General features: G+C 40.7%; 1 protein-coding gene across 5 annotated transcripts in view; it reads right to left on the bottom strand.

Moving 5' to 3' along the window:
* The window catches only part of lhfpl2a (LHFPL tetraspan subfamily member 2a), a 145901-nt gene that overhangs the window by 11731 nt on the left and 120363 nt on the right, over nt 1-13807 (bottom strand). For 4 of the 5 annotated variants that reach the window (XM_051677683.1, XM_051677684.1, XM_051677682.1 and 1 more), the window contains one exon: nt 1-490. This exon is cut by the window's left edge and continues 109 nt beyond it. In XM_051677683.1, the coding sequence (XP_051533643.1) occupies nt 1-312 (312 nt within the window). In that variant the 5' untranslated portion in view covers nt 313-490. Of the gene's footprint in view, nt 491-3100; nt 3256-13807 lie in introns of those variants that run through there. The other variant, XM_051677681.1, reaches the window with a different exon arrangement.

The raw sequence follows: 13807 nt of genomic DNA, 5'->3' as shown, positions 1-13807 counted from the left end.
TCCCGCTGCGAGGAAGATGGAGGTGGCCTGCCAGAACCCGCTGGCGATCTCTCCGAAATGCACGGCATACGGTCCACACAGCACGCCGCGCCGCAAGTGAGGCAGCCGGATGCAGCGGCCGTAAATGCCCAGCGTGGGCCGGTACGCCTCGCCTGCCGCCGTCGCCCCCTGAGGCGAGAACACGGTGTCCGGTGTCCGCGGGAAACCCACCAGCCAATCGGTGCTCATGAAGGCAATGAGCTCGCTGAACGCCGCCACGATGCTGAGCAGTGTCCACAGCATGGAACGACACGTCACAATCACATGACACATGGTGCAACGGCCGAGGTCAAAGGTCACGCAGAGTATTTCTCAGGAATAAACAGAGAATGAAAACTGTCTCTCTCTTCTTCTTTGTGTCGTTCAGACAATGTTCTTCCTCGTTCTGTCTCTCCTCCTCGTCTGGATTCTACATCTTACTGCAGATGTCTCACCATCATCTCACAAACAACTAGAGAGAGAGAAAACAGAAATAAATCAATTAAAACTTTTTACACTATAAATCTTCAAATCTGCAGTCTCGCGATCATGATTTGAAGCTCGATTACACTTCCTCACACTTCTGAAGACATGGATTAAACCACCGGAGTCGTCTGGATTACTTTTATGCTGCCTTTATGTACTTTTTGGAGCTACAAAATTCTGGTCACCATTCACTTATGGACAAAAACACCTCATATCTCCATTAAAATATCTTCATTTGTGTTCCTTTAAATGATGAAATGTAAATGTAATTCATTAGTAATGTCTGTCGAGAGTGTGTGTTTTGTGTAGAATCAGCACAATCAGTATCTTGTTAATTATCAGGTGTTTTATATCTAAAGGGTTGTGAAGTGTGCAGAAACTCTTTGTAGAAACATCTTCTGTTTGTTCTACTGAACATCAAACCAGCAGCTTCATCATCATCATCGGCAGAGAATGGACAGTTTTGAGAGTTTGAATACAGAAATTCAGCTGGTGACACACACAAACACACACACACAGACACACACACACACACACACACACACACACACACAGACACACACTAACATGCACACAGACACAAACACAAACACACACACACAGACACACACACACACACACACACACACACACACACAGACACACACTAACATGCACACAGACACAAACACAAACACACACACACAGACACTCACATACACAGACACACACACAAACACACACACACAGACACACACAAACACACACTCACACGCACACAAACACACTCACACAGACACACACACACACAAACACACTCACACAGACACACACACAAACACAGACACACACACACAAACACACACTCACACAAACAAACACACACACAGACACACACACACAAAAACACTCACACACACAAACACACACACAGACACACACACACAAACACAAACTCACACGCACACAAACACACTCACAGACACACACACACAAACACACTCACGCAGACACACACACAAACACACACACACAAACACACACTCACACACACAAACACACACTCACATACACATACACACATACACAGACACACACACAAACACACACACACACACAAGCACACACACACACAACACTCACACAGACACACACACACACACAAACACACACACACACAGACACACACACATACACACAAATACACACACATACACACAAACACACACACACACACATACACAGACACAAACACACACACACTAACAGACACTCACAGACACACACACACACACACACACAGACACACACACACAAACACACACTCACACACACAGACACACACCAACACACACACAAACACCCCCCCACACACACACACACACACACACACACACAAACACACACACAAACACACACATTCACACACACAGACACACACACTCATGTTGGTGCAGCTATCATTATGAGACTCTCCATAGACATAATGATTTTATACTTACAAACTATAGATTCTATCCCTAACCTAACCTACCTAAACACACACACAAACACACAAATTCACACACACACACTCATGTTAGTGTATTATTATGAGGACTCTCCATAGACATAATGATTTTTATACTGTACAAACTATAGATTCTATCCCCTAACCCTAACCCTACCCCTAAACCTAACCCTCACAAAAAACTTTCTGCATTTTTACATTTTCAATAAAACTTTGTTTAGTATGATTTTTAAGTGATTTAAATTATGGGTACACTAGAAATGTCCTCATAAACCACATTTATAGCATAATACCCTTGTAATTACCAGTTTATAACCTAAAAAAAGTCCTCATAAACCACTTAAACCTGCCCACACACACTCACACACACTCACACACACACACACACACACACACACACATATACATACACGCTGCACAAAGAAACACAATATTCATATGATTTAAATGAAACAAAACAACTTCAGAACAGAAAAGAAGGATTTCCTGAATCCAGTCACACAATAGACACACACACACACACACACACACACACACACACAGGTATAAATATAGGACTCATTCTCTCTGTCAGGCTCTCACACAGAAATGAGAAATAGAAACCAAATGCTCAGATCACATGACCTTCTGAAAGGCCTTGACCTTTGAACTATCTGAACACACACTCACAAACACAAAGTGTTTTTAGTCAGGAGTACAGAAGGTTTACAGTAAGACCGTCACATAAGAAACACACTAAAGTCATCTACACACCGACAATAACATCAACCAGGAAATCCATAAAGTGTATGTGTGTGTGTTGATGACCACTACACTTCCTCATCTCCTCATAAATAAAGGTCCAGAGAGAGATAAACTGTTCACAGCTTTTACTGACACCATAAAACAGCAACTGATTAATCGTTGGTTTATATGAGGCCGACTGTAAACAGAGATCTTTCACCGCTGAGCAATAAACTCAATCACAGTTAAACAAATCTGTTTTCCTCACATTTAATTCAATCAACAGTTAACTCAACACACACAGTAATATATAAATCCACACCTGAAACAGCTCAACACACACACACACACGCTGGTTAATCCTTCTACTACAGTACACAATACCTTCCATCAGTTCATTGAGTTGTAAAATATCATCTGTCAGCGATCAGATCAGCTAAACACAAACCAACAGAATGAAATTATGTGTAATAAATCCCAGAGTAAATGCGTCTCCTCAGGTACACTTTATCGTTTGAATGATCATCTGCTTTAGTGATGTTATCCTCCCCTGACTCCTCCTACTGAATGCTCTAGTCTTAGGCTCCGGCTCCTCTGACTCCTCCTACTAGATACTGTAGTATCAGTTTCCGCCCTCTGACTCCTCCCACTAGACACTGTAGTGTCAGGTTTCGCCCCTCTGACTCCTCCCACTAGATGCTGTAGTATCAGACTCTGCCCTCTAACTCCTCCCACTAGACATTGTAGTGTCAGGCTTCGCCCCTCTGATTCCTCCCACTAGATGCTGTAGTATCAGACTCTGCCCTCTGACTCCTCCCACTAGACGCTGCAGTCTCAGGGCCCACCCCTCTGACTCCTCCCACTAGACGCTGCAGTTTCAGGGCCCACCCCTCTGACTCCTCCCACTAGACACTGTAGTGTCAGGTTTCGCCCCTCTGACTCCTCCCACTAGATGCTGTAGTATCAGACTCTGCCTTCTGACTCCTCCCACTAGACACTGTAGTGTCAGGCTTCGCCCCTCTGACTCCTCCCACTAGATGCTGCAGTATCAGACTCTGCCCTCTGACTCCTCCCACTAGACGCTGCAGTCTCAGGGCCCACCCCTCTGACTCCTCCCACTAGATGCTGCAGTTTCAGGGCCCACCCCTCTGACTCCTCCCACTAGACACTGTAGTGTCACGCTTCGCCCCTCTGACTCCTCCTACTAGATGCTGTAGTATCAGGCTCTGCCCTCTGACTCCTCCCACTAGACCCAGTAGTCTCAGGCCTGCACTCTTGACTCCTCCAAATAAACCCTATAGTCTCAGGCCTCATCCCTTTGACTCCTCCCACTAAACGCTGCAGTATCAGTCACCTCATCTCTGACTCCTCCCACTAGATGCTGTAGTCTCAGGATCTGCCCTCTGACTCCTCCCACTAGACACTAGTATCAGATCCCATCCCCTCCCACTAGACGCTGTAGTCTCAGGATCTGCCCTCTGACTCCTCCCACTAGAGACTAGTATCAGACCCCATCCCCTCCCACTAGACGCTGTAGTCTCAGGATCCGCCCTCTGACTCCTCCCACTAGACACTAGTATCAGACCCCACCCCCTCCCACTAGATGCAGTAGTCTCAGGCCCCCCCCCCCCCCCCCCCGACTCCTTCCACCAGACTCTGTAGTCTCAGGTCCCGCCCCTCTGACTCCTCCCACTAGATGCTGCAGTATCAGGCTCCGCCCCTCTGAGACCGTGTTCAGCCTGTAAAGTGAATCTACGTTACAATAACACTGTATCTGGCAAGAGCAGCACCTCTATCACCCTCACTCTCTCTCTGCTTTTAGTGAATGTGTGTAAAGTTTACTAGAGTTTAATACAGAGTTCTGTGTGACCCAGTAAATTGTAATGGTGCTAAAGTTCATCTACATTATTTGTCTGATTTATTTTTTGTCACATTTGCAAGCATTAGTCGCAGTTTGGAGCCCTGCTAAAGGAATTAGTCACTGATTTGGAATGCTCTACATAGGCAGCGGCACACAAATAATGCTCACGAGAAACACGACATTAACATTAGCATGATGCTAAGCTAACAATGTGACTAAGCTATTAGCCTAATCCCTCTTTGTGACTGATAATTTGTATATCTTTTTTTCATGTAGTCTTTTATTTAAACTTTTTATATCCTTATTTATTTTAATGCAGTCACTTACTTTGACTTAATTTCTGATATGTGAAGCACTTTGAGCTGCACTTGTATGAAAGGCGCTTTACAAATAAAATGCATTTGCATTGAACAATTTTTATCAACACTTTTGTATGTAAAGTGATGCTGCCTAACGATTTGGCCAAAAGTATCTCAGGACACTGTCAGATGGATATATATATTCTTAAAGATATATAAGCAACATACGAACGTTTTGTTGGCAAACCATGAATATGCAGCATTAAACAAAGGCGATAAAGCTGTAAAATGACTGTGAATCATCTGTGACTGGATGAGAGACAGTAATCGTGCTGGAGCTGATGTTGTGAAATCAGAGGTTACAGAGTTCATTGAACGCTCACCTCCTCACAGACACAGCGTATAGGACGCATGTTTCTGGACTGTACAGACCATACTAATGGACATCATTACATTACTCATGTCATTCATTACACTTAATTCCTGTTGATAGAAACAATGTGCCACCCTACAGAAATAAACACACACACACAGCATGAACAACAAACCCGATTATCAATAATCACATCATACTGAAACATACAGAACATCACAACAGTGCACGCTCACTCTAGGTTACAGAAGTATTTTTCCTATTCATTTGTTCCACAGGGTTTTTATAAAATCCTCCATTAAAGAGTTGTAAGCCATAAATCAAACAACCAGCTCAGAGGAGAATCACAACATTACAAACTTTGATTTATGGCAAAGACGTATTTGAAATCAGACAAAAAGACAAATATACAAGACTTTGTAATTAACGTCTTTAACCCTCCTATGGTATTAGGACATTTTTTATAAATTTAACTGAATAAAAATGGTTTCCTTTATCTGAGCAGTACAAGACTTGGTGACTTTTTCTCTATTTGCCATCTGAACATACAAAGAAAAAAAAAGTGGTTGTAAAAAAAAAAAGTGACACCTTTGGTATTCATGGTCAAAAATGACCGACCATTGAAAATGAATTGGAAAGACCAAAACACAGTGCAATCTGTCAAATACCATCATTAAATCAGCCACAATGCAGAAAACAGACAGAAATTACAGGGTGAGACACTAAAACATCCTCAGTGCAAAACATACACACACACACACACACACACACACAAACACAAATGAACTGGTACATACACACACACACACATACACACACACACACACAAATAACACAGAGCTTTATTTATATTTGTAATTTTTGCAGTTAATTTCTGTTTCTTGATGTTCATTTTCTTGACATTATTATGAAATAAGTTTTTTATGTTTGAAATAAATTACTGGTAGAAAAATGTTTATTCTGTGTCTTTGTAACACCATGGTCAGGTTTGATTGCAGCATAATGACATTAACTGCAAAAACTGACACTTCAAGTCAATTTTAAAATGCTGAACTTTGACAAATAATAGTTTGATAATGTCTAAATATATATCCAAATGCATATCTTGTGATTAAATATAAAATTAGGTTACAACAAGCGATCAGACTACACAGTATGTGTCTACAGTCATCTACTGGCTGTTACTGGCATGACATGATGTTCAACTCATGTTATTTATATTTTGTTCACCAGATGGCAGCAATCTGCCTCCAATTCATGTCACATTCTCATATTTTCTTCATGTTTCAACTTATAGAAGTGTAGGATCTTAATGTAATTTTATTAAATTTATTATTACATAATTTTATTGGTCTTACTTCAGGGAACAAGAAATGGTATCATTATCATCATCATAAAAAGGGTTACACATCTAAACCTTCCGGTCAAAAATGACCGCGAATACCAAAGGAAGGTGCCTTTTTTCAATACTATAGGAGAGTTAATGAGGGAATGAACTACAATCCTACGAAGCACTGCAAATGACGTAATAAAATTAAAAGCGATGGCAAAATATAAAACTATTGCTTTAAAGTTTTTGATTATATTACAGTTAATGTGGCAATTTTGAAATAATTGGTACAGGCGTTATTAAATATATACGTAGGTGAAGATGAAGATGCCACAAGAATCGTCGCCGGTGCAAGGGAAGCAGCCGCTTATATATCCTTGGGATATGATTGACAGGCCTATAGATGAACAAGCTCCTCCTGAACTTATGTTTGGAAGTTTGATATTTATTGAAAATTGGTGTCTTTTATCAGTTCACTGTTGCAGATAATAGGGGTTTAGACTCATTGCACCATATCATGCCTAAGAATACCCTTTACCTGTGGTAAAATCACTGTAAAGATCATCATCAAGACGCAAATATTCACTGTTGAAGATTGCTGACCACTGATGTCTGTCTTATATAGAGATGATTCCTCCAAAAAGGAGTCTGATAAGGACATTTCTAGAACAGATGGTCATGGAAAAACCTTCATGTGTTCAATTAGACCATATTTATGAATCTGAACTATAGCAGACAGACACACACACACACACACACACACACACACACACTCATCCCAGAATTCCTGAGCAGCACACCGAGGATAATACTCACTGGATGAATCTAAGAGTATTGCCGTGACGACACATCCACAAGTGTATTATTGTCTGTCAGTGTGATCAGTGATCAAAGAACTGCTCCATCATCACAATCACACACAGTATATTGTCCATGATGATATTCAGCCAAAAACAATCAATGAAGTCCAGATGGAATTTTACTGGAAACTGAACAACAGTCATTGCAATTCACCCGCTCACTCGATGTGTGTGTGTGTGCGTGTGTGTGTGTGTGTGTGTATCTAGGAGAAACTCATCACAACATCACAACAACCAATTTGACACTGAGTGATGTCATCTTCAGTGATGTCATGTTCGTCGCGGTCAGGAGAACTCTCAAAGTAATAAACCAACACACATAAATCCCACAAATCCTCAATGATTCCAGATACACTGGGCCTCATTCTTGAAACTTTTGTAAATGTAGATGTAAACTGGGAGTAATGTTCACTCAAAGAGGTCAACAAAAATGGTTTGACATGAAGCTTTAGTGTAAAAAAACAAAAAGTGTATTTTTTCCCCATTGTATTATGTACACACCTGTCTGTGATGTGTTTATTTATGGGTTTAACAGCATTAGCATTGACCATACGTTATCAACTGAACACAATTTATCTAATTATGAAACCCAAATTACAGAGTTCATATCAAATGAAGAAACTGTCCAACCAGTCACGCTGGAGTGCATTAATTTTGGAATGCACGACTTCTGCTGGAAAAACAATATAAAACATTTGGGAACAAATTATACTTTGAAGAAATAAGTGCACCCATCAAAGAAACATTTCAATGATATACTGTGTATATATATATATATATATATATATATATATATATATATATATATATATATATATATATATATATTAGGGCAATCGATAAAAATTTGTAATTTAATTAATTACATGGTACGCCGATTAATTCATCAAATTAATCGCAATTAATCACATATATAAATATTCTCTGAGAAATCCCCTCAAATAAACAATTTTAGTAATGATTAAATATATTAAAATAATTATGAATAAAATCCATATACAAACATTATATGTATATATATATACTGTATATATGTTTGTGAATGGATTTTATTCATAATATATATATTATAAAACAAATTATTCAGATAATTAAAATGCATTTCATTATTGTAGTTGATGAGTAAAGAATTGATAAGACAATACAAAATTGTCTTTAGAATCTGGAGACATGATTAATTGAGTTAGTGCGTTATTTTTTATATAATTAATCACACTGAATTAGCACGTTAAATCGAGAGCCCTAATATATATATACACTGGCGGCCAAAGTTTGCAATAATGTACCGATTTTGCTCTTATGGAAAGAAATTGGCACTTTTATTCACCAAAGTGTCATTCAACTGATCACAATATATAGTCAGGACATTAATAACGTGAAAAATGACTATTACAATTTGAAAAGTATGCTCAGAACTTCTTAAACTACTTCAAAGAGTTCTCATCAAAAAAATAAATTCATATTCATTATTAATCAACACAATACTGATGTTTTAACTTAGGAAAAGTTCAGAAATCATATTTGGTTTTGCGTCTTGGCATGCTCTCTGCCAGTCTTTCACATTGCTGTTGGGTGACTTTATGCCACTCCTGGTGCAAAAATTCAAGCATCTCGGACTTGTGTCCATCAATCTTCCTCTTGATCACATTCCAGAGGTTTTCAATGGGGTTCAGGTCTGGAGATTGGGCTGGCCATGACAAGGTCTTGATCCAGTGCTGCTCCACCCACACCTTGATTGACCTGGCTGTATGGTATGGAGCATTGTCCTGCTGGAAAAACCAATCCTCAGAGTTGGGGAACATCGTCAGAGGAGGAAGCAAGTTTTCTTCCAGGATAACCTTGTACATGGCTTGATTCATGCGTCCTTCACAAAGACGAATCTGCCCGATTCCAGCCTTGCTGAAGCACCCCCAGATCATTCCCGATCCTCCACCTGGTCATCTAATAGACGGAGACCTGGAGAGGCCTTTAAGACAAAGATTCTCGCACCCACTGTGAAATTTGGTGGAGGATCGTGATGAATTTTGACATGATGTTAAAATCATTTGTCTCAACAATCGGAATCTGATTTTTTGTCCACCCCTATATTATTCCATTGTGGACACATCCTCTCACTGACAGTGTAACTGCTTACATGACTATTTTTATTTGTCCTGTTGAAGATGAATGGGGCTGGGAAGGTCATTTCCTAATTTCCAGTTTGTCAAAAACAAAAAGCCCCATCAGCGCAGTGAAGGTAAAATGACATCGAACAATAGATGGCCAACTGTAAACACTCAGGACGAAGTGGGTGGCCAATCAGAACACACACACACACGCACACGCACTTCTGTCAGCCATTCAGAATTTTGAAGGCTTGTAAGGAAACAAAGACAATAGGGCAAGTGTGTGTATCTGTGTGAGTGTGCATGTGTGTGTGTGCATGTGTGTGCGCATGTGCATACATGTGTGTGCGTGTGCGTGTGTATGTATGTGTTTGTGCATGTGTGTGTGTGCATGTGTGTGTGCGTGTGTATGTATGTGTGTTTGTGCATGTGTGTGCGTGTGTGTGCACGTGTATGTGTGCACGTGTGTGTGTGTGTGCAGGGCTCAACTGGAAAAATATTTCTGATCGTCTGATCGTGGATCAGGCCACATTTGTTGCACCTCAGACAGTTGTTCAGCATGAACTGGAGTTCAATGTTCACTGTTGAGACCAATTAAGAGGATAACAACTGAAAATCAGTGTAAAAATGGCTAAGAGAGTTTTAAAGAACCTACAGGTAAGATGTGAAATAAAAGCACTATTTGAAGCTGTAGAACAACAGTTACGCAAGCATTCAATACGGTACAAACAACACCACCGGAATGAACATGTCAGTCTATGACATCACCTTATCTGACAGACATCACAGGAGTGTGTACATACAGTGAAACCCCTCACACACACAGACAGGAAGCTCTGATCAGGGGAAGTGGACCTCTATTTCAGGAGCGTTGACTCTGTCCGGGTGTTTATAATTACGGGGGGCTTCCTGCATTCAGCGTTGGTGGCAGGTGTGCTCTGAACAATATCACACGTCCCATTGTGTCCTAAAAACACACTTTCAGAGACACTGAGGATTACAGCAGCTGTGTTGATGGATTGCAGTCTATCTGTAAACAGTTTGGAGTTTTTCACAAACAAGCACCCCTCGCATTTTCTTCAGAAGATGTAAAAGTCTTGTTTGACTGTGCAGTGCATCTCCATATGAGAAGAGCACACACAGACTCGACCTCTGACCTCCTTCTGGACACATGTCATAGTCTGTCTGCAGGGCAGTAAAGCAGAGAGTTCTGGGTAATGTGTTAAATGAAACCATACGTCCTCTAAGACGGACTCCATGGTTCTGGATTAAGTCCAACATTGCAACACAACACAACGCTTTCCTCCTCAATTCTCCTCTCTCAGTTTTTCCAGACGGCCTGTGTTGTGTCCAGCACCCAGAAAACGAGCAGTTACCATATCTGAGAAACTGGAAAAGCTCAATGAGCGGTTCAGTCTAGATGAAGAACTGATGTCCACTGATCTCAGATCAGAGCTCAAACTCACTCGAAATCGAGATCAAGAATGATTCAACAGCAGCGATTCCTTTTAATTCATGACTCTATTCATTTAAAGAAACACCAAAATGAAATTTCTGTCATCAATTTCTCACCCTCATGTCGTTCCAAACCAGTAGGACTCCAGAATTAACTAGAATAGAGCAGAGCGCATCACTTGCACTTTTGTAATGTCTATTGCCATGCTCATGTGAAAACCAAGCTTCAACTGTACTGCAGAACTGCGTTTAATGCGTGTCAAGTGCCGGACGTCAGCTTCGGTGGCCCGATAGCACAAAGTTTTGTTACATTTACTTTAATCAATCTTAGGATTTAAGAATAAATATCGAGACTGTTCAAATGAAGATTGCGATGCATCAGAAAATCAATATTAGGGCCGGGCGATAGGACGATGTTATCGGATATCGGCGATGTCTTACAAATCTCCCGATGCCTATTTCAGCACCCATTGTCAGACGATGATCGACAATATCGGTAAATGGCAAAACCATGGATCTGGGAAGTCAGCAGATATATTAAAGAGTAGCCCAGGGTGTGAAATTTGCACCCGCCACCCGCCAGATGCGACAACGCTGAATCCAGCTCCTTATTCGCAAGCTCCTCGTCCAAATGCAGGTATTTCAAGAGCGGGTAAGTTTGCTCTTCTACCCACACCAGTGGTGTATGACCTGTAAGATGTCTCGGAGTAACACATGACAAGAAATGCTGTTAGACACAAAGACATGCGCTTGAAGAAACACACTTTATTATATTGTTAAGAACAGACAAAAGAAAAGCCGTCAATGCTCGTGTCTGATGCGCTGTTTGTTCAGAGGCGTGCAGCGGGAGCGTCTCATGAAACACGTGTATGTAAAACGTTCTCACTCTTCTCTGTTTCATTCATCTGAAAACTGTTTGAAGAATAGTGTCATGTATGAGAATGCTGCAAATGACCTCAAATCATCTCTGGAGGTGCTCGAAGTTTAGTTTGCTTTATTTCCATGGAGCTGCGCTTACGCATTGTGAACGCAACTCTGCAGGTTAACTCAAATATATCTTTGTATTAAAGAAACAAAGACGAAAGTGATTAAATCATAAAATAATACAAGACCACTGTAACAAGGTTAAGGTTGGGAAAGGAGGAGGCGGGAACCGGCTGAACTGTCAAAATAATGTTTAATGAAAACAAAAAGACACAAAACATAAAAGCACACACTGCAGCTGCATGTGGCTCTTTTTAGGACACATCCACACTAAACCATTTCCGTTTTCTAGCATCATCGTTTTCCAAAGTGTGAATGAGAGGCGTAAATGTCATGAAACAAACGTCATTATCAAACAGAAACGTGTAAGTGTAGACATTGAAGTTGCCGTCATGTTATATTAATTGTCAGCATTGACGTTACGTAACAGTCTGTCAGGCGTAAGATGTCACATATGAGGACAATAGCGTTCATGTAGACGGTTCACAGCACAATTTCAACATGGGTCACAAACTCTGAAATGACATCAGACCAGCTGATTCAGAGTAACGAGTGCCGTTCAGTCCATTACAACACAAACACAACTTACACAGAGAACAAGATGTGTGAGTGGTCAGAGTCATTTTCAAATAATGTAAAACTGTATTTAATCTGGTGTCTTTTATGAAAGGGGGTGTATAATTTATTATCATATATACCGTATTTTCACATACATTCATCTCTGTAATTTCCATAGTGATACTCGCGGAGATGCTGCTTCAGGTTTGAAGTGTTTCATGTCTCAGCGACACTTTTTTGTTACTTGGTTACAGAGAAACATTGATGGTGCCTAGTGGGTTTTTAACATACCCCAAAATATTCAAATATATATGATGTGGGGCCTGGGTATCTCAGCGAGTATTGACGCTGACTACCACCCTACTCGAATCCAGGGTGTGCTGAGTGACTCCAGCCAGGTCTCCTAAGCAACCAAATTGGCCCGGTTGCTAGGGAGGGTAGAGTCACATGGGGTAACCTCCTCGTGGTCGCTATAATGTGGTTCTCGCTCTCGGTGGGGCGCGTGGTGAGTTGTGCATGGATGCTGCGGAGAATAGCGTGAAGCCTCCACACGCACTAGGTCTCCGCGGTAACGCGCTCAACAAGCCACGTGATAAGATGCACGGATTGACGGTCTCAGATGCGTTGGCAACTGAGATTCATCCTCCACCACCCGGATTGAGGCGAGTCACTACACCACCATGAGGACTTAGAGCGCATTGGGAATTGGGCATTCCACATTGGGGAGAAAATCAAAAAATACAAATATATGATGTAGCTAGAGGTAGACTAATATATCAGTTTTACCAATTAATCGTGCCGACAGTTGCTTTTTTGGAACTATCGTTATCGGCAAAAAATCTATCCAGATAGTTGGCAGTATTTTATGTTTTATTTTTTTCCCACATTTTTTTTATTCCTTATCAAGAAAGCTCATTTGGTGAAATAAATACATACAAAACCCTTCATCTGGTGAAAATATAGGCTATAAAAACATTGTAACAAAGCCAAGTCTATGTCATTTCAAAATAAGAGTCCTGATGTATTTTGAACTTGTTTATAATTAAAAGTCCCTCATTATGCACCAAAACTTCATTTCTCTGGTTATTATTGGGATATGTGTTGCACAATACACTGCTTTGGGGATTTTATTCATTTTTAGCCTCAATGTTTCCCCTATATGCATTCAGGAGCGCCGCTATTATCTATTGACATTTCACATGGTTCATTAATATCCATGATGCAACGTAACACTTGCCAGCAGGAACTATGGCAACTTTTCATAAT

This window comes from Myxocyprinus asiaticus, chromosome 38 (genome assembly GCF_019703515.2).
Source record: "Myxocyprinus asiaticus isolate MX2 ecotype Aquarium Trade chromosome 38, UBuf_Myxa_2, whole genome shotgun sequence".
Classification (NCBI taxonomy): Eukaryota; Metazoa; Chordata; class Actinopteri; order Cypriniformes; family Catostomidae; genus Myxocyprinus; species Myxocyprinus asiaticus.
This window is presented reverse-complemented; position numbering and strand designations above follow the sequence as displayed.